This window comes from Amblyomma mixtum, chromosome 6, assembly GCF_055824585.1.
Source record: "Amblyomma mixtum isolate Tamu chromosome 6, ASM5582458v1, whole genome shotgun sequence".
Lineage (NCBI taxonomy): Eukaryota > Metazoa > Arthropoda > Arachnida > Ixodida > Ixodidae > Amblyomma > Amblyomma mixtum.
The window spans coordinates 139,552,913-139,577,553 of NC_143017.1; the positions used below are offsets into that span (position 1 = coordinate 139,552,913).

At 46.4% G+C, this 24,641-nt stretch overlaps 1 protein-coding gene across 1 annotated transcript in view; it reads right to left on the minus strand.

The window, feature by feature from the left end:
* Nucleotides 1-4,901: 4,901 nt before the first annotated feature.
* LOC149340592 (uncharacterized) overlaps nucleotides 4,902-24,641 on the minus strand; it is a 137,018-nt gene continuing 117,278 nt past the window's right edge. Inside the window, exons 3-5 of the mRNA XM_089549417.1 lie at nucleotides 22,768-23,094; nucleotides 8,141-8,272; nucleotides 4,902-6,311 (exon numbers count right to left, since the gene is read on the minus strand). Coding sequence (XP_089405543.1) covers nucleotides 8,181-8,272; nucleotides 22,768-23,094 — 419 coding nt within the window. The 3' untranslated portion in view covers nucleotides 4,902-6,311; nucleotides 8,141-8,180. The remainder of the gene's footprint in view (nucleotides 6,312-8,140; nucleotides 8,273-22,767; nucleotides 23,095-24,641) is intronic.

Here is a 24,641-nt window from a genome sequence, read left to right on the forward strand (position 1 = left end):
GACTATTTCCGGAGTAGCAAAATGAAAACTCCCGTGGGCGCCTCCTAGCGAGGTGGAATGTTATCCAGGTGCTTCAGTGACTAAGCGCTCTCAAGAAACGTCCCAGTGTGGTCATGTAGTGCAAGTTATCATCGCCCGAGTGGACCTTCAGCAGGATGCTCTTAAGAAAAAAGAGGGGTGGAAGAGGGGGTCGTCCCGGTATTGACATTGCTGCTACTTTTTGGCCTTAAATAGGAAATTTAGCCTGAATCTTATTTCGTCCTCCTGGCCAGCAGAAATTATTTCTCTGGGCAGGGCTGCGGACTAACATCCCGTTCAAAAGGCTGCTGATCTGTATCTTAAGCACACTGTACAGACGGAAGCGGATGTCGTTTCGTCCACAAGGTACATAGATCAGTATGTCTCGCAGCACGTAATGCATCAGTTGTGCACATTCTGAAACCACCGAGGCTTCCTCTCTATCGTCCTGTATAGTCTTTTTTTAATTTTTTTTTGATACTGAAGTCTTTAATCACTCATGATGTAGATGCGCCATTCACGCAGTAATTAGTAGTCATTTTAATGCGACAGCATCAGAAGGGCCATGAGGCCAGAATGCGTCCTCGGTCATCAAATTTTCTCGTTGACGGGAGGGAAGTAATGTCAGGAGACAAAGGTATCCATTGTTAGGAGGCAGCGCGCGGAGACGACGGGCAAGAAAAGACACACAGCAAAGCGCCTTGCTGTGTGTCTTTTCTTGCCCGTCGTCTCGGCGAGCTGCCTCGTAGCAATGAATCAATACCAACTAGCCCAAGTAGCCGTTCAGACAATGGTAGCCGTTCAGACAATGGTATTCCTATTTTCTGGTGATAAGGGACGTCACCAAATCAGAGCATTCCCATTGGACGCAAAAAAATGATGTAGCCAGACCAGAAGTGACCTTATTTCAGGTAAAGGCATCAACAGTTGCTGGTGCTATCGCATTGGTAACACATAATAGAGTATGCTGTCCCTGTGACTTTTTTGTTTCAGTGTTATTAGGGCTAGTCTCAAGCACAGTGTTCCTGTATGCGGAGCTGAACAAATTAAAGTCTGGTAGTTGCGTTCAAGGAGTCCCTTACCTGGTGGACAAATTCAGCAAGGTTGGAAAGAATTCGATCCACGATTTTGGTTAAGCACGGTTAGGATAAATCGTAACAACGGTTGGAAAAGGCGCTTCCGCTACAGCCAGACGCAGCATTTATTCTTGATGAAAGTGAGACCTGACAAGATTTCTGAAGCTGTAGTCTCAGCCAAGAAAGCGTTCGCAAAACTTTTGGGGAAGGATTTAGTGATTGCACAAAAGGTTTCTGTGTGACAAAGCCGTATTGATCATAAGGCCATAAAATAATAGTAAGCAACAGGCATAAGTTTTCAGTTTTCGGCTGCATTTTTTCGGCCAGATGAACGCTTTTTTGTCATAGCGTTGTAAGCGGTGTAGAGCATCAGAATAGAGATAATTCGTGCTAACTAGTGGGCTCGTTAACTAATATTCAGTAGTTAACTTGTTAACTATTGCGGTCAGTCAATTTATTTATTGAGAGGCGGAGCCAACCGTAAGAAATATCAATGTCAATTTTCAGATTTTCAAAACGCATTTTTACTTGACACTGTGGACCAACACATTCTGGCTACATCGCGCCAAAATACATGCGCGTTCGGGAAGCTTGCAGGCAAAGCAACCCCTCCAACGCACTTAACTAATCTAAATCGTCAAAATTTGTTGGTTCACGGCGCCGAGGGTAACTGCGTTAGCGAAATTCTAAAAGCTGATATGGATATTACTAAGGGTGGGCTAAACGCCTCTCAATAAATAATGAGACTAACAGTAATAGTTAAAGTTAGCTGCACAATATTAGCTGGCCAGCCTGCTAGTTAAAACGCCTTAGCTGTATTGTGATACGCTACATCGCTGACAAAGCTACACGAAAAAAGAGCTTTTCTAACATAAAAACCCTACTTAAAAAATGTAGAACACCTTAGGTGAAACATCCTGTATGCGGTTGTGGCATATGGTTTTACTTTATTAGCATTTCACTACGGAAGGTTTCTGGGCCAGCCAAGTCGCGTTACATTCAGGTCAAGGTACTTCTCCAGCGTATTTCAGGCACAGCAGCCCAAGATGGAGACTAATGAAGCCTCCATTCTTAGCGCCTGTATACGGAATTACGTCTAGTGCGACGAAGCGCTACTGTCGTTCCCGAATATACACTACGGCCTAACGGTACACAGCTGCCTCGGTAATCACCCCCTGCACACGTGTTCATAGGTCCCATCGGGGATGCGAGAGCTTCCATTATACTGCGGATGAACCGAATCCCTTCTCTCACGAGTAGCACGAGCCAACACGCATTGGTCGTGCAACTAGCAATCTAATCCCGTTTCGATAGACCTTCCTCCCTATCCCGGAACGAGGGGACCACCAGCGCCTGTGTGTGTCTACACGTTCCGGATCTGGGCCCGCCCGCAGACAGGCCACGTTTGGCAGGCAATCGGACAAAGACAGGGTGTCCCCCCTGACAAGCGCCAGCGTTGTCGAAGCCCCGCGCGCCGCTGCACTGCACCGGCGGGCAGCCGGAGAGGGCAGGCTCGCGAGTCGAAAAGACATTACGAAGACTGCGCAACTTCTCCTCCCGCATGCACTTGGGAGCAATAATGAAGCTCGGGATTGCCACCGCGTAGCCCAGAGTGCAAGACGCAGTGATGTGCGAGCCAGGCACCTCTCCTTCCTTTCCTCCCCGTTCACCTCGCAAGGCCGAGGTGGCCGAGCCTGCCGCCCAGCCCGGAAGAAAGGAGACATTATCTCGCCTCGGAGTCACGTAGCGGCCGTTCTCTCCCCCGCTGTATCAGCGCTGCACCGCGCGGCCTGGACAAACAACTGAGCCGGCTCTCCAGCGAGCGGCCCGAAGGACTGCCGGGCACACAGGGAGCTCGCAGAAGGAAGGCTTACCTTCCTTCCTTCGTTCTCGATGGCAGCGCAGCGTCGCCGAGTTCTTCTAATTGAAACTCGCCTCGTGCCTCGGCACTGTGGAGCTGAGGTGTGCCGCCCCAAGCCCCCCTTTGTGTCCGGTACGATCGTGGGCCGTATTGGAGTGACCAGCTAGGGGGAATGTGGCTGAAAAGGATGGGGAAGGGTTTGGGCCTTGGCGTCTCTCGATTACTTTATACACTCGGAGTTGTGTGGCAGCCGGGCGATCATGCGCGTTTGCGATCTGGCCCGTTAGCTCCGCACTCCGCTGTTGTGTGCGCTCTTAGAAGCGGGCTTTCTTACCTGCGTTTTTCTCCTTCGTTTTCTGGCCGCTCGGCCTCTGGCCAGAAAGCAAGCTCTTGGATGGAAGAGCTAGAGGTCTGCAAAGTGTGGTGTTCCTGTTTGTTTTTTTCTACTGGCTATTGGGCACTTCAATTTCCGGAAGCCTTCTCTTGGTCCGTGATCTATCGCGTCTGAGTTTCGTCGAGGGGCTTCGCAATTTCTCTAAAGAGTGAAAGCCTTCAAGTTAGTCGCTCCTTCCTGTTTACTTTTCGGCCTGTAACGCGCACATTGCCTCCCCTGAGTCAAGTTAGTACGACTCTGGCCAGAGGTGTCTCAGTGGCAGGTTTAATTCTTAAAAGCGTGATAATGATATATGATATACCGTTTCACGAAAAAAAGTTCACACTGAATAAATAATGTTTTCTAAACTTGGAGAAGTCTGCGGCGACACTCTCCACACACATGAGCTGCGGAAGTCTTCCACGGCTGCTCGTTAGCAGGAATTTGGTAGAGGTCTTGGCTAGCGCCGCTAAGCTTTGCGGCTTGCGGCGCTTCAATTGTAGAAGTCACATTTTGTTTTTTTTTTTTTGGTAAAACTAATTAAACTGATAACAAACGGTTTCTTTCGCAGGACTTAGGTTATAGGCGACCGTCTCCACATTTCAAAGGCAGTGGCATCATGATGCCTCGCCTAACGTTTGGTCTGAAGTCAGTAAAGTTTAAACAATGGGCGTCTAAGGGGACGAAAATTTAGAGCTCTTTTTGATGACGAAAACACCATTTTCGGACAATGCACTGTTCCAATCGCCTTTTGCGGGCGCTTTAAACAGAGCAGGCACTGCGTCTTATATCGCTGAATGCCATGTTTGTCGAAACAAAGAGGAAAATTGTCCGAAATTAACATTCTCACAGCACTTTTACCCACATCACGTTGTAGCGTTAAAGTCATTGCGTCCACACTGAACACACGTATACGTTGCGCCGTTGTCGAGGGGTATAAGACTCTATCGCACAGTTTAAATGTTTTTTGTCGAACCTGCGCTACCTAACAGAAATTTTTCGTTTTAGAAAAAAAAATCAGTTCTTAGATTCTTGTATTGCGCCACGTACTGTCAACACAAGTGAAGTCAGATTTAAAGTACCCAAAAACAGGGAAAAAAAGTATAAAGGAACAGCCACTTTTATTTTACTGGGCAAGGTGGCATTCGCCCCCACCCCGATTCGAAAGGGATGTCAGTATTATATATCTGTCTATCTAGAGTGTTGTTGTTCATTATTCGCAGTGAGTATACTACGTGAATATGTTTGTTTAGCTCTGCTGAGAAGTGTTAGCCGTCTCATTTCACAGTGGGCGCTGGTGATGTCTTTAACCATCATTTCTAGAACATGTTAGGAAATAAGATTTAGCAGGGAAAAGAAAGCTGATAGCTTGAATCTCTTATGTTAAACTTTGTGTCATCCCCTTTTTTTCCTGTGTGTGTGTCTTTTGCGCCATTCTGAACTACAATGTTAAACTCCACTGGAGGAAAAAAAAAAGAGCTCTTACTTTCTGTAGATACAGTGCGTTTGGGTGCACTGGCGGGAAGAGAGCTTACAGGAAAGGGAAAAAAGTGCTGACTCTGCACATTTCAAATCGGTGGGAACAAACTTTTATAACATATGATAGCAGGAACCTTTTACATACAAACCGGCGAAAACTTACAAAATACAGCCTTCTGAAGACAAAAGGTTACAACAAGTGTTTTTCCAGCAGAAAACTCAAGCCGAACTTCATGGGCATTCGTGCACCTAAAAGAAAAGTTTTCAGGCAGTCATTCAGTTCTTGCGCTACAAAGGACGATACAATAACTTGTGTTCCTTTTCTACAGGACATTTTTGTTCCGAGAAGATTTCTTCGTTTGGCAATGGCGCCTGGTCTATGATTCAAACAGACGTGGTAGGAACCATTCTGCGTACAAGTGTGCAAATGTGTCGTTGAACAGAAAGGATGCATTGGTAAACACTCTCATAGGAACAGAGTTCAACCCGTTAATGTATCTACTTGACTATTTGCACAAATATTATAAACTAAGCAGGAAGGAATGAAGATGTTTCAGATGCAGTCAGCATTGGATAAGTGCACCACGCATTCAAGCAATGGGATAGACACTGCAGGGCTCCAGGTGCACTAGCAGATACATCTTTAAAGAGCACACCAACGTATGCTGCAATGTGAATGCCTGAATTTCATTAACTGCGCTCAGTATTTTAGCGGCAAGGATTCTTATTTTCATGAAGCCCTCCCGCGTCTCCTCTTCCGTACGGCTGCTAAAAAAGTGTTTGCCCTCATCTCAGGCACAACGTGCCCGAGTTCAGGACAGGCTGATCTCATGAAAGGGCTTCGTAGAGGCATTTTTCTTCACTTCTACTGCTTTCTTCATTGAGGAAAGAGTGAGGTCAAGTTATCAAGTGAATGTGCTTGTTTTCTTCGCAGGAAATAAAAAAAAACACAAAATTTTCACTGATTACGACGTGTTTGTTTGAACCTCGTGCGACTATAATTCATTAGAGGGCTTATACGTACAGGCGACGTGCTGAAACCTCGGAAAGTAGTGCGATACTGAGACAAGAGTGCAATGCGTTTTTTTTTTTTTTTCGGAACTCGGTTTGTGTACAAGGAAACGGGAAATGGGGACAAGCGAACGGGCGAATAGTCGAGTGTTGTGTGTGACTGTAAGGGGAGAGGGGTAGAGAGGAGGGATAGGCGGGCTGTCCGGGGTCAGCGTGAAGAGAGTCCCACACACGCACACACACGTTGTCAGGCGCAGAGTTTCGCGTATTGGTGGCGCAGGCGCCGCTCGCGCTCTGCACGCTGATGAACAGGAGGCACTGATGCTTTGTGGACCTGGATGTCCGTGGCGGGCGACAAAGTGGGCGCGACGAGCGACGTTTCGGCGACCGCCGCCGCTCTTCGAACGACGGCGTCCCGGGCGAGGACATGTAACCCATTCTACATCCGGCTCGGTGAAAATGCACGCGGTTCTCTCCTACTTGGTTCTTTGGTCTGCAAAGAAAATGAGGGACAAGAGCGGGGGAGGGCGGGGGGAAGGGTAACATGTGTAGGTGAAGGTTAAAGAAAGAACGATTGAAACAACATGATGCACTAAGAGCTGATATCGTGACACCGTAGGTGCGCGCGTACGTGACAGTCGACGACTGCGGACATTTCGAAAATGAACGTCATTCAAAAAGACCGCCAATGGGCCTGTTTCTTTCAGAGCGGATACACAGAACAAAATGGGATATCCTTTCCTTTTTCGTGATTTTGTAATGAGTTCAGCCTTTTTTTTAATATAGTAGCCTGCAATGCTAAGCTGTAGCAGCCAGAGTACAGGTTATAGGCCCACAAGGAAATTAAGGTCTGTTCCATGTTTGAACAAGATGCCATCATGCAAAAATTTAATAACACTTCATGTGGTGGCATCAGCTAGCCTGTAAAATGCAACGATAGGATCAAAGAAGTTCATCTGTACGCTTCGTGTTGAAGAATTCATGAAAGTAGAGAGTAGGTTTCTAGAGCAGATGCGTTTGTCAATGTTGATGAAAGACACAACGATTTCCTGCTGCTGTTGTCGTAAGGCTATCGAAGAAAAGACTCTACAAGGCGCATCTAGAATATTTTATATCACCTCTGAGGATGCCAGGAGTTAGTGGAATCGCATTGCACTGAGGCAGCAGTGTTATAAAAGAAAAGGCGCACACACATGCATTGGGTTGGAAAAGCATTGACAGCGCAAACAACGAAAAAGGTCCAGCCATTTGGGATAATGAAACGAGTTAATTCTTAATCGGCTCTTAACTTTGTCGCCGTAATGGGGAAGTACCTCAAAGTGCTATGCTGGTGCTATTTTCGTTATGAGGAGCTTATTATTTTCGTATCAGCAGTAAGCCGGTAAAGCTGGCGAGCTTTAATTTACGTCATATATTAAAGATAGCGGAAAACATGCATATAAATGCACTTAAAATATCAGCCATCTTGGATTCTTTATGTAGTCCCGTCGTTGAGCGCTCACAGCTGCCTCTTTTTGTCACTACTACGAGTTCGTTTAGCACAAAAAATTTGCTTAAGTTACGAAATGTTGGTTTGAAAAATAAACCTAAAAAAGCACAAATTACAAAACTAACAAACTGCCGTGAACAAAAGTGCCTGTTAGGGCTTGCAGGCCTGTGATCAAGGTTAAAGAATGCAGCGCGACAAAAACCAGGACGAACGAAAAAGTTGGCAGGACAGACCCTCACTACTACCGACTCATTCATTCTTATTATAATTATGGATTATTTATTAATTAATAGTAATATGGATGGCATTATAATTTATTTATATGGATGCCATTATAAAAGCTGTTCTTTGCTATGAATAAATGTGTTGGTAGTAGTCAGCGCCTGTCCTGTCAACTTCTTCGTTTGTCCTCGTTTTTGTCGCGCTGCATTCTTTAACCTCCTGTGACGAAGTGCTTAAAGGTACCGGCTCTCTGTCTTCCACTTTTTCTACCTGCAAGTTTTTAACCTCAAACGAAACCTCACTAAGGAAAAATTTTAATTCGCTCGATGTATCGCCCCCACTTGAGTTCTTCAGCAGGCTCGGTTCCTTTTCTTTTTACTGCAAAGCATCAACAGAAGTAATTTCACAGCAAAGCTATCCAGAAATTGAACGAAGTAATGGATGTTTCTTTCCTATTTTAAAACCCAAAACCCCCGCTTTGTTCGTCGTCTTTCAGCAATTTCGCGCGGCAGAGGAGCACGAACAACGCGAAGAGACGAATAATCGCAAGAATAAACGCGCGGCAGAAGAGCACGAAGAATGCGAATAATCACAAGAAGAAACACACTCACTTTGATTCCGACGGCGTAGTCGCTGCTTCTGCGCCAGTTGCTATGCGAGATCCATCAGGGCGAAAGCACCGGCCAGCAATCTCAGCAAAATGTCCAGGGTGTGCAGTCGACTCGCTGAGCCAACCAAACGTCCTGCAGAAAGAAAAGGAAGGGAGCGGGAGGGCGGACGAACGAACGAACGGTTGCTTTCGTGGCGACAGAAAGAACGACAAAAGCGGAAAGAAACCTCCTAAGTCTTTCATGCAGGACACCATGTAATTAGCTCACCGCTCGACAACGTCGTGAGCAAGCGTAAGCAGTGCCCCGGTTAGAAGAGGAAAACTTAAATGTTGGCGGTAGCTCGTTGCGCCCAACATTTCTCGAAAGTTCAGAGACTCGGCTGGCACTTTAAAGCGCGGATTTAAATTAAAGTGCCGGCTGTGCTGGGAACGTAGAGAGAGAATATTATCGCAAGGCGCTTCACTCTTAGAAGACGCGTGGCACTTTCAACAAAAAATAAAAAATGCCTGATTAGATAGCAGGAAGGGAGGGGTTCTTTCATTCCGGAACGAATTCGCGTTTGTTGTAGTCTTGCTCATCTGCTGTAATTCGCTACTTTAACTGTATAAAGTTTATGACCTCGGAGAGTGAAAGAAAAGTGCTAGGTTCAAGCAAGCTACTGCACTGCTCTTGAAGTCAAGACCTGTATCTGTAACTAGGGCATTAAAAATGTACATTAAATGTGCTGTGGAATAGCAAGCGTGTTTACTAACTGGCTGTTTTTGAGCTCATTAGAAACTAACGCTGTGTCATGCGTGTTTCTCATACAGCTCCTTATTTAGAGAGGTTAAAGGCCTGTATGTAATGTTATGGGACGCATTATACAGAACGGTTATAATGGAGCACCCTATATTGAGCCAAATATTTCACACTGTTGATAAGAGGTATTGCCATGCCTAGCAATATCTGGCCGGTATTCAGGGGACATAACGCTTTGTAAAATGAAATTTACTTCAAAGTTGTTACCTTCCCTGTGGGTGCGAGGTTTGGGGGTACTCATCTACGTGTTGAGATTATTCCTTTGAAGTAAGCTTTTTATAGGAGATGAGATATGATTACGTATCTATCCTCTCTACTCTCGTTCAAACAGCCCGTCTAAAACTTCGATATCATCTGTGAAGGCACCAGAGTGATAACGAACACCTTGTACGAATAAACACAATTACATGTTGAAAACTGCTGGAAGAGGTACAGGAAGAGAGAAAGGAGAAAGGTAAACCAAAAGTGTGTTCCGGTTGGCTCTCCTGCTCTGGATGAAATAGGAGATGAAATGTACCGCGGAAAGGGAGGGGCGAGAGCTGTTAAAAAGAAGAAAGCCAAACATAGGAACAAGGACAGGCCAATGGATTTCTGTGGTTTTTTTTCCCTCTCTCTCTTCATCATATACTCATATGCACATACGCACCAACACGCCTTCAGTTTTTCTGCTTTCCTGGGTTGCCTGCAACAGCACCTAGCCCTACTTTAAATGTCACTCTGAAAGAAAGAACGTGTGTCCCCCGCTCCTTTTTCAGCATCTGTGTGCAGCGCAAGAGAGCTGCGGGGGACCACAAGTCCTCCATCAGGTACCTGCGAGGCCGAGTATGATTCGCCGTTGCACAAATTGGACAGAGTAAAGCGCCAATACGGCGCTTGTCTATTTTTTTCCCTCCCTTTCGATGGCACGTGCCGTGAGTTACAAGCTGACAGACGCAACGCGCGCGTCGATAAGGCTGGCGCACCGCGCCTGCGCCTCTCAGCGGGATCCGCGATCACATTTCACACGCGCCGACATGGTCACCCCGCGGGCGTTTACATATATGGAGCCGCCGGCCGGGGCGGCTTCCCACCGCGCCGGAATCGCCGGCCGAGAGCCGTGCCGCCAGTCCACCAGCACTCGGGGCTCGCGTCACGACGCTCGAGGCCCGAAAGCGGCCGCTTTCGGCGCAATTTGTCCGCGCCGTTTATCCCCACGGGGCGGGCTTACTCGGAGGTCGTTGTTTATTCAAATCAGGGACAGCGGGACGGCGGAGGAGCAGAACGCGACCAGTTGGTTGGGAGAACACAGGGGGCGGCCAATTATGTGGGTGGCTCATTGGGGCGCTCGGCCCGCTGTGTTGTGCGCCTGACAGTACGTCTCTCCCCTCTCCCAAAACCACTTTCCCACTCCTCCTTCTATCCTAGTACCGCAGGTGGGAAAACAGGGCCTGCGGCTAGTATTCTTCCCTTCTCCCCCGCTTCCTTTCTCGCATATCCCTCACCCCGGGAGCGTGCTTGTTCCGCTCCGGTGATTTCGGGTGGGAATGGCCGGACACGCGGTGGCAAGATCGCGTGCGCGCGTAGACTTGACAAGATGCGAGCCCCGGGCGGTGCGCTAGGCGCTGATTACCGTCTCCCCACGAGCGCCTGATACGGTGTGTTCCCTGCAAATGTAGATGTCCACCGCCGCTAACGTGCGTGCATTAAATGATGAAAAAAGTGAAAAATAATTTCCTTTCGCTCGATTTAAAGGTTTGAGCGGCGCGCCTTTATTTCCTGGTTTTGCTAACGGGGTGTAAAGATCTAAATTTTTGAGCTATACAATTACCAATGCGTTGAGGAACGACTCCTGCACTAAGTATTCAGAGCTTTTCAGACAACTGGTAGGTGTGGCGAAGGTGTTCGTGTTCTATATTATGCCAGAGACACAATAGCCACATGTATTTTTTGAAATTGTCCGTTAGCTCAAACGAAATCTTTTATGCTGCTGATATAAATTCAGTGCAACAAAGTATACCAATTATTTGAGCCAACGGTAATCCCTTTTGAGCGTACTTCAAAGATTCTTTCTCCTTATCTATGAGGAAGTAATTATGAGTGTTCTGAAAAAGGCAACGCCCTAATAGCGGCTTCACACTTCAATCAACTGCTTATTAGTGCTTAAAAAAAAGCTGGCAGTCTTATAAACAATAAAATGGCTCGTTCGAATAGCCACTCTATTAGCCAACTGAAAGGAGCTTTATTCTTACGTAAACTAATGAGGACGTTTTGTAACAATTCGGTACATGTGGATGAAAGAAAGGGGCTTTGCCAAGCCGAAAATGAAGGACTTTTATCGAAACTTACTACTTTTGCAGCGCGCAGCTGCTTATATTGCTTAGAATTTAACCCATACATTTTTCGAAGAGAACACCATTTGGAATAGCGAGTGGAACGAGCATAATAACAACAAAATAGAAACACAAACCCGCTGTTGCAAAAAAATTTAGAGATCCCTCCGGCGACCCGCACTGGGAAAATGCGAAAGCATTGACGCCTCCTCGGCACTCGTCGCCTCTATTTGCCTCTCTTTATCATTTTCTTTTAAAGCGCAGCTCTTAAGCCCCAACTCCAACGACACTTCCTGGGCGTACGCGCTCAGCGCCGGCGCTCTTGGCGCCGCGCAACGACAGGCGCTGGCAGCAGTACGCACCTCCATGGTACTAGGCGCTGGCTAGCGCTGCCGCATGCACGCTGCTCGCGCTTGTGCTCACGCTGCTGTGTGGTTGCCAGACCTTACAGGCAGATGCTGGCCAAAACAGTCTGACTGCCACAAGCGTTTTCGAGCACATTTCACTCAATCAGCACTCGTCACAAGCAAGATATCGGCTTACCTGTGCTTGGCAGGCTTGGCAGAATCTCCGCTGCCACTTCAAGCCACAATGCTGCCTTTATTAGCTTATTTTTATGGCTTTTATGGCTCGCCTGCCAGAGCGACGGCCGCCTTTCTACTGCGGCGATCAGACTTTCGTTTATTATTTTATTTTGCGACATGGCGCGAACAGCCTCGGCACCAAGCAAAAATGTAGACAGCAATTGAAAAGCGCGCGAAAAGCCGCACCGGATGTCCCGAGAACCGCGTCCTTCCATTGGTGTATGAGAGACGTGACGGTGAGCAGCTTCCGGCGCTCGCGCTAGCGCTGGCGCAGATATCTAGCAGTGACAGATATCGGCGCCTCGCCGAGGTTCGCTGGCGTCTCCTGCAGTGCGCATGCGCAGACCGGTTCTAGCGTACGCCAAGAGCGCCGACGCTGAGCGCGTACGCCCAGGAAGGGCCCTTGGAGTTGGGGCTTACTAGGCGTCCGCTTCTGCGTTTCGCGGCGTCACCGTCGCCGTCACCGTTGTCCGTTGTCACCAGCAGTAGACACCCTTTAAGCTGAGAAAGCAATGAAGCTGGAGCTTGGAAAGGGGAAAGTAAAGCGCAACCTCCTCCCCTCCGTAGCAACCGGTGAGCCGGTGGAGGGCGCCGCTGTGCATAGCAACCGTGGCGTCACACAGCAGCGGTAGAACGAGCGCGCGTCGGCGGTGGCAGCTACACCGCCCCTCCTTCGAAAGACGTCTCGTTGCAGTCGAGTGAGTGAGACGCATGGCTCCGAAGCGGCCCAGTGATTCCGCGCCAAGCGGTTCGGGGGTGGTGGTAGTGAAAACATTTATTCAGAAGGGACAGGAGTTGTTTGGATCAGCCCGTAAGGGACCGATCCTTACAAACATTAAGTGGAGGTCCCTAGTTTGGGACCCCAGTGGCGGTAGCCGCCGCCCGGGCGCGCCCGACTAAGGCTTGTTGGGTCTGTAAGTCATGGCAGCCGAGCAGGGTCGCCTCTCAGTCCTCGCGGGTTGGGTTGGGGATGGGAAGAATGGCCGGGTTGGAGGGGCAGGCCCACACCATGTGATAGGTGTCCGAAGACACCGTACCACAGTGCGGGCAGTTGCCGCTAAAGGAGGGGTCGAAATGTTTTAGGGCTGCCGGGCACAGCAATGTATTGGTGAAGAGGCGGAGAGGGAGCCGCTCATCCGCCTTCTTGAGGCCTTTACATGGGCTAGGGTAAAGGCGATGGCTATCTTGATAATAGGGTGTGATATCTTTGAACGTATAGACCGGATTAGAAGCGGCAGTGGGTTGACCACAAGGCTTTCGCCAAGCCAGAGGGAAGCCGCATAACTGCCCTCTTGGAACAGTGAACACATCACTCGTGCTTTAAGCTACGTGGCGATAGGGACAGATGTGCGCTGCATGATTTGGCATTGACAACGTTGTGCTAGAAACGCTGCCACCTGCCAGGGTGGGTGGGGACTTTAATGTAGATATATAGAGACAAGCGGGAATTTCTTGCCACTTATGCGGGAGAACATCCCGTTCCACTCGCTCGTAATGGCTCCCAAAGCTGTGACAACCTCTCCAAAATACTTAAGCACACCTCGTATTTGAGAACCAGGCATTGGTGCAGCAAGTCGAGCATATATCCGTCTATTTCTCCGCCCACAAAGCTTCCTTCATGACAATCAAGAACTGTTAGTGGAGTGTTTCTTGAAGAAGGGACGTGTAAAAAATGACAAGTTGTCTGTAATTGTACATACATGTCTTGCTCGAACTCTTTGCCCAAATCTATCGAAAAGCTGAAACAGCTCATGAGCTGCGCTCAAATTTCGCATTAGGAAGTAACGTAATCGTCGGCAATTTCTTTGTTTCTTAACCAAGTTAAGTACTGAATTAGCGTAGTTATTTTAAGTTTTAATTAAAAATCGATTAATTTATCTGAGTATACCATGTTTTATCTCAATCAACCATTTTGGTTTTTCAAATTTGGCGCCGTGGTTGCTTTCCTGTCCACTTACTATATCCCCGTCTAGCCGATTCAAACGTCCAATGGTTTTTGCTAATAATTAATTAACTAATTATTTTTGCAAATGAAACTTTTTATTCGATTAATTATCACTCTTCAAATACATTTCAATTCATTTCAAACTTTATTTCCACTCTTTTGCCTATTTTCTGACTATTTTACCGTCATGGCTGTTTTCCCGTCCACTCACTTTAACTACGTCCGCGCTATTTCGGCGTTTTTCGGCATTCTTGGCTCTAATTATTTAACTAATCATTCTACTGCCATAATTTTTTCGTTGCGCAGCATCCTGACATCATCCTCTTTCGATTAGAATAACGCGTTTGATGCTGCCTCTTCCGAGAACGTCACAACTGCAGCGGACACGTTTTGCGGACACGTTTTGGTGACACGGCCCCGCCGATATAGCTTAGAAATGCCTTCGCATTATTAAATTTATTTTTTAGTCCAGGAGAATGCCGTGAAGTCGAGGAGTATGCAGTACGTTTCTTAGTCTAGGAGTATGCGGACGGATAGGAAAGCTAAATGCAAATACGACTGCGCATGCAGTGTGATGTGCTCATCGCTCTGTGCGCAGTCGGATAGACCTCAAGCCACTATAACTTCAATTTAAGCAACTTGCGCCAGTATCGTCGTGGACATTACATTACGTGAACAGAGGAAACAGTGCGCAATTTGCACATTTTCCGTCTCCTAAAATGAACACCGAAAAACTAAAATTTATTGAAGATGAAATGGTATTTTACTGTCCTGAAATAACGGACACGTTATTTTTATCATCAACAGAGCTTCGAAAAGCCTGATAATGACGTGAGAGTGAAAGAGTTGTGGAGTCACCTGTGTCAGATTACAGTAACTGGGCTCAGTCCCACGCATTCCGCGCTGTCTATAACTGCTAGGTGGTCCTTTATCTCCTTCTCGAAGCGCTTCCCCGTCAGTCTGAAACTGGTCACACGACGAGTATTCTCGCGATGAGAAGAATGCTGGAATTGCGGACTTGCGCATCGTCGAGGACAATGGGGGAGACAAACTGACTATTGCGTATGACGTTTCTTAGAGGCGCAGTTCCGAATTTGATATGCAGAAAATTATCGGCTAAACTGGGCTGCTTAGCGCTGATGCTTTCTGTAGACTGCTGCGCTGCCTTCTTAGCATGAACCTCGTCCGACAAGGCAGCTAAAGTCCCCCTCCCCCCGCACTCACACCTTTGGCGAAGAAGACCTAGTGCGTGGGTGTGCGTGGGGGGAGGGGGGTGGCAACTTGTGGGCAACTGCCGAATTCTACGGACTTCAGACACGCGCAGATCCAGAGTGAGCTTGATCTCCTACCGCTCCATTAGAGAGTTTGATGCGAAGCCGGTTTCTGCGCGAACGCCAAGCCTCTCTATTGCGAGCAAACAGAAGTAGCCATTACGAGTGCGGGGCTGCTCACTGCACCGCAGCTCCGAAGGACCAAACTGAGAACATCGAATTTATACACATGCTGATGATCGCGCCACTTGTAGCATCTCTCTCTTCCACACCCACGTGGAATTATCTATAGATAATTACGTGGGGCTCGTTGCTGTTTCATGATCGTGGGTGGAAATAGGGTGCGTCTTCGATGTCGTCTTTTTAAAAGCCGCATATACAGCTTTTTGGCGATACGTTTTTGTTTTCGTTTTACATTTCAATGTCGGTCTTTCTTCCTGCCTTTTAGCTATTGAAATGTGCGCATCTCGCTAGCCGGAGAGCGTGGCATTGTACGGCATTTAAATGTCGTAGAAGGGCGCGTGTTCTCAAGGAAGGTAGAGTAGAAACTTCATCTGTGGTTCTTTCTTTCTGAGAGTCATTTTGTCGCAAAGTAGATTCACTAGGCAATATGAAATTTTTGCATCATAAGAATAAACAAACTATAAATTCTGATCATCTAAAAATGGTAAACTAAGCCCACATACTCATGCACCGAGCTTAAATGGGTAGCGAAATTCAAAATTATTCCATCATCTGCGCATGCTTCAGAGCGCCCATCTAAATGCCAGGTTTTTCTATTAGAATAGATAGCTTTAAAAAAAAACTAATCTTCCAATAGGGTTCCTTTTGCCCTGGCTGCTGATATTTTGATTTCGTTTTGATAAATAAGCTGAAAAGGGCTGTCTCTAAAACATGTACTTCCGTAGGGAGAGACAAGAACTAATGACATATTTGGCGTCCTGCTTCTTGGGTGACACGCTGGGTAGTACAGGGGTAATACACGATGGCCTGTTGCGTAGAGGTAGATATCGATTCGTAACGAACTAGTTTTCAGCGTTTGACAAGAATGCGATAAATCATTGCGGCATAGCGTACCGGTCAATTATTGCACGTGAACAAAAGTTATGCGAATGCGATACAGTATCCGATATAAACATGCACTCAGACCTTGGCAGGGTCTGTTGTTATTCAAATGTGGCTTGCATGCGGCACAGGGTCACTTGGTGTAGAACAGACGGCGGTGAATTTTGTGCTGATTATGGATATCTTCCGGATTGCGTGACAGGCTGTGAACGATGAAATCGGGACCACTGCCATAATGGGCCCACATCTACACACTCTTTAGCGGTGCACATTAAGACGCTGAACAAAGGAAGCATTTCAAGGAACAGCGTTCGTGTTAAAACACTGTTCTCCTGCTGCTTTTAATTTACATTTTCACCAAAACTTCGTTTTTATTTGTTCTCCAAAAGCATTCTTGTACAAATAAGACCGAAAAATCGAACTTTTTTTTTCTCTGCAGCACGCTCATGCCTTTCATATGATAACGTACGGGGTGTAGTAACAACAGAAGCAAAATACACCACCCAGTTAGTGGGACCGCAAGAGCCTGCGTAATGACTTTACACCCACAGATCTCTTCTAAAGCGCTGAATTTATTGTGCGCAGCAGCTGAAGCGAAAATGCATAATGTAGGCGCATTAAGAGCTTAAAAAGTACACAGCGAACAATGCTAGTCTTCAAGCGCACTTAGAACGTTAAGTTAGATTCAATTTGTCAGAGAAGATTAGATCACACTAAACTGAATTTCTGGAGAAGTCCTAAGTAAAAATTGCGAACGCGTATAGGGTCACCAGTTGCCGTTATAATAATAGAACAAAAAGTAAGGGCCACTCTACGGCATAGAACTTGTTGGACCGACCAACTAGAGAAATAGAAAACAAGCGGAGATGAAAGTGCTTTACCACTCCTCAGACCAGAACGCAATATTCTTCGCCGGTATCTCCCGGCAAACTCCAGGGAACCTTCGTTCCTTTGTTGGCAAATTTCATTGCAGTCCTAGGACGTTAGTGACGTATATTGGATCTCGCTTCGTGTCGAACTAGAGTACCCCAGAGGCAAGGTTATGCAACGTGCTAGCAACTAAAGGCGCCTTTCTTGGGTGCTCTGTAAATGACGACTTCTACAACCTACCGGTACAACCATCATTGTTATCACCGAGTACGTGGATGAAATAGGACCATTCGAATGAGAGCGCATTACGACACGCACCTGTGTAGCGTGGTATTGCGCGTTGAAGGTCCAGAAACAACCTGTACTGACTCCTTGCTCTCAGCGTTGAAGGCTCTTGTCGTGTCCAAAGCCTCACTTACAGAAAGCGGCTGTCGTCATTCTCTAAACACGCACCTTAAGCGAACGGCAACCGGGCTGTCGAAGACGCTTGCGCGCTCACACATTTCTCTGCACATATGAAAGCCTATCGCTCTCTCTCTCTTTCTTTCGGTCTGCTTCTCTTAATGCCTTACTATTGTCTGTTTAACCTTTTTTTTTATAACAACTATAGTTATTTGTCCTAGGGATTTGGGCAAGGGCGTCGACACAAGAGTGAAGCGCCTCGCAGTGGTCGAGGAGCAAAATAGCTAAGAAGTCTAAATTTCGCCCATACTATTGATGAAACGCATCAGGCGTCTACTGCTGATTATAACTTCTGACGCGATCCTAAAGACCAAAAGAACAGAACTGGTGAGAAGAGGAGGATCAAGCCGAACTCGAAAGCGCAGGTTTATAATGGATGCCGGCAATGGCCAGCAATCAAAATGCTGTTAAGGTGCGGCTATGTGCTTCCATGTACCAAAAAAAAAAAAAAAGAACGAAACCTTTCTGAGCGTTTCAAGGAGGATTAGAACCTACACCGGCGTTGAGTAACGAGCGTAGAGTGGAATAAAAAAATAAATTTGTCCACGTCAGCTTCAGCTTTCAAGGAACAAATATCCTACCCCAAGTGTCTGTTAAAATAGCGCTTATTTATAAAGATAGCTCAAACATATTCCAGCTGTTGTAGATGATCCTTTTTTAAGGGGTAGTGTAGATCTTTTAAACAAAATTTTTACACAAGCGGGCTTCGATGGAATGGTAGTTAGCAGACCGCGGCAGGGAAGACATGTGCCGTCATAGTCCAACCTATACAATTACAAATAATTTCAGCACAAAAACTGTGGTCTTGTTTCTTTATCTAAATATCGACAGCTCACAGCCTTGTTTGTAACAGTCATATTAGGTGTCATGTCGGCACTCTATAGCAAACGATAGTCCTACCATAACTTAGAGAAAAGGCATACAGGGAACCCTAATTGATTATGCTATGCAAAACAGGATCGTTAGTACTCGAATTTATATATTGTTGTGCGGTTCATAGGGCAACAACCCGGGGTCAGGTACGCAACTGAAATCAAATGACCCCCGAGCAAAATGTAAAGAAAACTGAGCTACCTTTCCGAGCACCTCAGTCTCCGCTCCCACTTTTACGTTCAAGAGTGAGGCAAGGAAAAACTAAATGGTTTGAAAACAATTTTTTTCGCCCTGAAGAAGCAGACATGCGCACCGCACCCAACTGACAACAAGAGATGCTCGCGCAGGCTTGACAGTCCCGCCAAGTACAAAGATCAGTCACCCACGCGCAAGCTCTAAAACAGGAGCAAATACTAAAGACGCCTTCTCTCCGTTTCCATGGCGACGCGAACGACTCTACAGTCGTGAGGAAACAGCCTTCGCTTTCTCTCTCTCTCCCTCTCTCTTGCAGAATGCGCAAACCAATGCAAGAAAGCACAGCGGAGAGTGAAAAATGCAAATATCGGCAGCGGCTCCTCTCGCTAGAAGATCCGCAAGGCGCCAAAGGCTGCAGCCTCTCGAGAGGCCGCAATCCTCCCCGAGTCCCCAACACACGCAGCCGCTGACGCTGCCTCGCGAATTCGACATGCAGATTGAATAGTTTTACGCTCGCGGCTTCCACCGTCCAAAACTGCCATATGTTTCCCGGCCGATATGGGAGCCGAGGAGGCAGCCAAAAGGCACATCCCGTGAGGTGACATCGAGGACACGTTTGACGCCAAGGCGGTCGTGCCAGCTACAGCCAGCTTCGCCGCGCGTTTTGTCACAGCAGTGACGTGACAAAATAGCGACAAAACGGGTGTGCTGCTGCCGCTGCTGCTCAAGGCGCTGAAATGTACGCTCCTCCTTTGTTGGCCATGCCGCAGTGCTGAGAGCCCTTTGTGCTGTTTTGCATCGAGCCCGATCCTCTATATGTTCGTGCCTCGAAAACAGCCCGCGGGCCTTCAGGCACGCACTGCACCTTTGTTAGCTTTTTGGACTGTGAAATTCCTGAATGCTGATGTTACGGCCTGCGTACGGCCCTGCCTTGGCTCGCATGCGTCTGTTAGCCCATAACCGTACCTGAGAAACTTGACTATGAATGCAGAAGTGCGCACACGCGTGCCTTGCTGGAATGCAGCTTCATGTTTTAGCCGCGTATTGCTTTCGCCCAAAGCTTCGTACTGCAAGGCGCAAGACGTGAGGCGAAGAAAAACGACAAAGTTGGCGCGCGTTGTAGCGCCAAGGAAGCAGTACTTGGAACTCACATTATTTATCCCTCTGTTGTGCAGTGACTGAGTTGCAACGGAAAGGAATGAAATTTGCGATTTCGTCTTATTTGCATGTTGTCTTTTGCGTATCGTGAGCTCGTGCAGCGGGACAAAGACCACTGAAACTATATTACATATATCCTCCCAAGTTAAGCGCGCGACGTCGGAGTGAGTGTTGGCCCGCTTTAGAAAGAAAAAGTTTTGATGCCCATGACACTGTGGCTATAAGTCAATCCTCGCAGAATGCTTGCTGTATGCTAATATGACGCTGATGTGTTAATAAAGCTCTCAATTCCATCATGTGAAGATGTTTACTGCAGGATATACGCTTTATTCTCAAAAATTTCATTCATTCATTCATTCATTCATTCATTCATTCATTCATTCATTCATTCATTCATTCATTCATTCATTCATTCATTCATTCATTCATTCATTCATTAAACGCACCACCTGCTAGAAGCCAAATGAGTTTTGCAGAAAATTTGAATGACCGATGATCCTGAGTGCCATGTCAAGCTACTGGCCATATCTCTCCGCAACTTACTCCAGAATTTGAAGACCACATACCACCTGTTGAATGTCGACCTCCCGTTAGACTGGAGCGTTCGCTTGTAGTGACAGGCCTCTTTTTCTGAGTGTTTTCCTGATAAATTTTCCATTGCTCATGAAATCAAATGAGTTGTAAGGTTTACATATTAAACATGCAGACCTCTCTGCGTAACGCGAACGACTAACCACACACACAAAAAAAACATGATTGGAAGCAAATTTTGTCCTTTCGGGCATAACACCGAGTATTGTCATCATGGTGCTTATATTTCTTGTTAGCTTCCATCTTTACAATATGTAAGGCTGATATTATTTGTACATATGCATTTCAGTCAGATTTTTGTGCAATGTCGGGCTTATTCCGACTGCTGTTTGTTGCGCTACTCGCTGTTTCAAGAAGTCCCAAACACAGTTTTATAACTTTTGGGACCCCAAACTTACCACGTATTAAGTGCATAATTTTGTACGTGTGAAAGGACGGAATAATCTGGCGCTTTAAATTAAGCCCAAAGCTAGAAAACATTTACATTTTTTCTTTAAGTGAAGGCATGTATTTATAAACAAATAAATAAATAAATAAAAATGCATTTGCCACATGGACCAGATAAACAAACTCAGTGGAGTGCAAGCCAAGACCACAGACCTTTTCAATGTGTATGCAGCAGCTTTGCAATAAAGTTATTTTGATTGTTTATTTTATATTTGTGTGCGTGCGTGCGTGCGTGCGTGCGTGCGTGCGTGCGTGCGTGCGTGCGTGCGTGCGTGCCGAACACCTGTCGGCGACAGGTAGAACAGAAAAGCCAGATACATTTGACAGACTGGAAAATTATTGAAGTGACCGAGCTATTGTTGCTATTGCTGTCTGTTTGACACTCTTCATGTTCATTTCGTATAGTGCTTAACTCGCCTACAAAAGGGCTGTTTGAAGCTTTAAGTTTATTTTTTGACATACATGCGTACACTGACTGATCATACAGAAAGATGTGCCAGGGCAATATCCTATAAAGGGACTTCTTATATGCTGTAACGGGACGTTTTAGAACTCTATATGTTGTAATAGGACCTCGGCCATATCTTGCGCTGCTGCCTTGTGCTTTGTCTTAATCAGCTCTAGCAGCAGACCCTCACCTAGGAAAGTCGAGGCAGGTACTAATCTAACTGTTTCTTTTTCAATAAAAGTGCTCGGAGTTGTTTTTCAAAGCACACTACAGTGGGATGAACATGTCAGTTTTCTGCTGCAGAAGCTTAGCGATATCACTGGTTTGTTAAATCGTAATAGACACCAGTCAAGTTATTAGTATATAATTCTTTGTTTCCATCACATGTTCGTTACTGCCATCTCGTTTGGGCAACCACCACTGATGAAAACCTAACTAAACTCTTCCTAATGCAGAAAAAAATTCTGCAAATCATAGGTAACGTTTCCTATAAGGAGCACTCAAACCACTTGTTTAAACAATATAACATAATACAAATATATGTCTTATACAAATACATGCTGCTGAGAAAACTGTATTTTGCCTCTAGGCAAAACAGCACAACCTTAAGAGAAATTGCAAATCTGCATGAAAACGTTCCAGCGTCCATCACTCACTCTCCAGAAATCTATAATGTTCCTCTTTTTGGAACAAACTATGGACATCACATGCTGTGTAATACACTTCCGAGGCTGCTAAATTCATATCTCGCACAAGGCATAAACATCTGTAATCTCTCACTAACCGACTTTAAGAAACTTATAAACTCTCGCGCTCAACAGACACAATTTCTTTGAATTATTATTTTTTTCTCTTGAGCAATTTCTGCAAAATATTTCTGTATGTATGCGTTGTTTGTTATACATGTTTGTGGAACACCCACAAAATCATATACCAATATTTTCCTATGTGTGTGCGATCAATTGTCGTTTAGATTTGTCAAGTTTTAGATAAATATATCAGGTTGTTTAACTTATTAAGCTGACTCATTTTATCCGTTAACAATGTTATAAGAAACTGCGCATGTGTCTCCTCTGCTGTAATGGGACTGAGGGCCTTTCAAGCTGCTTTATGCAGCTTTTGCCTCAGTTTCCACCATTTTCTTTAAACGGAAATTAAATAAAATCAAATCAAATCAAATCACATCAAATGTCCTCCCACTTTTATTTTGCTCTCACGATTCGCTCAAGCTACGTCACACCTCCACCATCACTCTGTTTGAGCCAATGAAGGGCATGAACGCAGGGTGCTGTCTCACATGACGCGATGGCAAAGAGCGAAAAAAGAAGAGTTACATGAAATTGAAATGGAATGAGTATGCCGTATTTACCCTCATAATTCACGCACTTTTGTAAAAAAAAAAAACACGCTGATAATTCGGGAGCGGTCTTTATTACGTTGGGTAAAACTTGAACTGTAGTCAAATAAAATTTTCTCGAAATTTGATGAGTAATGTAGAGTGCGCGTTTATTACGCGAGTGCCTTCTTTATGCGAGCAAATTCGGTATATACACTGATCCAGACATTTTTTTTTTTTTTTTTTTTCAGATTATCACGAATAGCATCACTCACCGGGTTCAAACTCTAGCCTCCGCTGCTGCCTGAAGTTGGTGTCCGGGATGGCGAGCACGCATTCGAACACGTACTCCACGTGGCCGGAGGCGTCCAGCGTGCGGCTGTCGAGCGCGTGCGTCAGGCGCACGTGGTAGCCTCCACCGGCGGGATCGGCGACCGCCGAGCGCGGGGGCGCCGAGGCCACGGGTCGAGACACGGGGTCCCTGCCGCTGCTCTGGTACAGGAACAGCGTCGGCTGCGGGAACACGCCGTCCGCCTCGCACGTCAGGTTAGTCACGTGCGCCGACACCCGCTCGAAGGTGAAGTCGAACCGCTTAGGCGGAGCTGCATTGCCCGGAAAGGGAACAACATCACGTAGTGAGCACCCAGCACAACTTCCACGGCCTAATTCACTTGTTCGCGTAATAATAACGCTGAATAGAGGCGAAAAGTCGCAATTGTCCGATTTCGCGGACCTCAACTCTGAGGCCGCATTTGCAAGACTTCCCTGCAGTAAAAAGCCTGCTGGTTGCTGGACTCACAAAAGTCAGCCTCTTTAATATTGAACGTCCGATCAGACGCCAATCCTAAGATGACAGCCAAGCTCAGCCACATCTGCCACCGTCTAAACGCGCCTAAATTAGTGGCTGCAGACTGTAGGCGCTTACTTGCAATTGACTTTGTCGAGCATTTTTGCAGCCTCTATGTACCTAGCAAAATTACCTTTGCCTAAAGTCAAGCTTGGAATGTGCGTTAGCGCGCCATCAGTGTCCGGGATAGACAATGCATTTCCTTTTCTTGACGAGTGCCGAAAGAGCTTCGCAGTACTAGCATTTGGAGAGCTTGTTCGCTACGGACGTCAACCGTGTGCTTCCCCGAACACCCAGTTTGGGGTTACTCGATCAGAAGAGCAGTGCACTGGGCGAGATGGTAATAGAATGGCAAGTTGTGTTGTGCACCTCTTATTTGTCGGTCGTCTCTGTTTTCGCTGTGTATTTCTTTTAAAATGAGACAAAATGAAATGGTAATGCTTCGATATTAAACGATACGCTAGCTGGCAGAACCATAGGAAACCGCAACACTACAGAAGTAGGTCGGCCGCGCGTCCTCTTTTATCATTACCCCGTTTGTTTGTACGCAATGCAATAATTTAGCTGACTATGGCCGACAGTGCATGCAACAATAAACATATGTCGACTCCCCCCTTTGCCGCGTGGAACTAAATTGGTACTGTTATCGCTCCCTCTTCGCCTTGGCTAAGAACAAAAAGCATCGTTCTTTTTAACAAATGAGAGACGCCGAAAATACCTCTGTGTTAGGCTACAGAACAGAGTGGCTAAAAAAGTAATAATGAAAGAGAAAATCTAACAGCTTCAGTAAGGTTAGTGTTTCCTAGAATACTTCCCAGCTTATCACATAAATTCAGTTAACTCGGCTCAACATTACCTTGCTTTTTATCCAGCTTCTTTGTTTAACCGCATTCCTTCATCTAGAATACGCGCTAAAGAATGTTGGCGGTTCTGACAAAAATATGCGCCTGCGTTGTGGTTGTCAGCAGCTGTATGCTAAACCCGTTTTTCTAAGTAATACCCACGTTGTCTCGACGCTAGCTCTCAGTTGAGAAGTAAGCCAGGTTTAGGACCTCCCGTCTGGCTCGTCTTGTTTTGTTTCTCTCTCTTAATTCAACTCTTGTCGTTTCGTTCCTCGGTACCCGGATGCCGCTAACTGATCAAATCCTACGCAAACGCTGCTCGGCCATTTGAACTGAATTATTTCCTTTGCTCAAAGCGCTCCTCCCGCAAGCGACTTTACCCGGCGCGCGCCGTTATAAGGCCGCGAAAACATTAAAGGAGCTCCGAAATTGCTCAAGATTTATACGGCCGTGCCGAAGC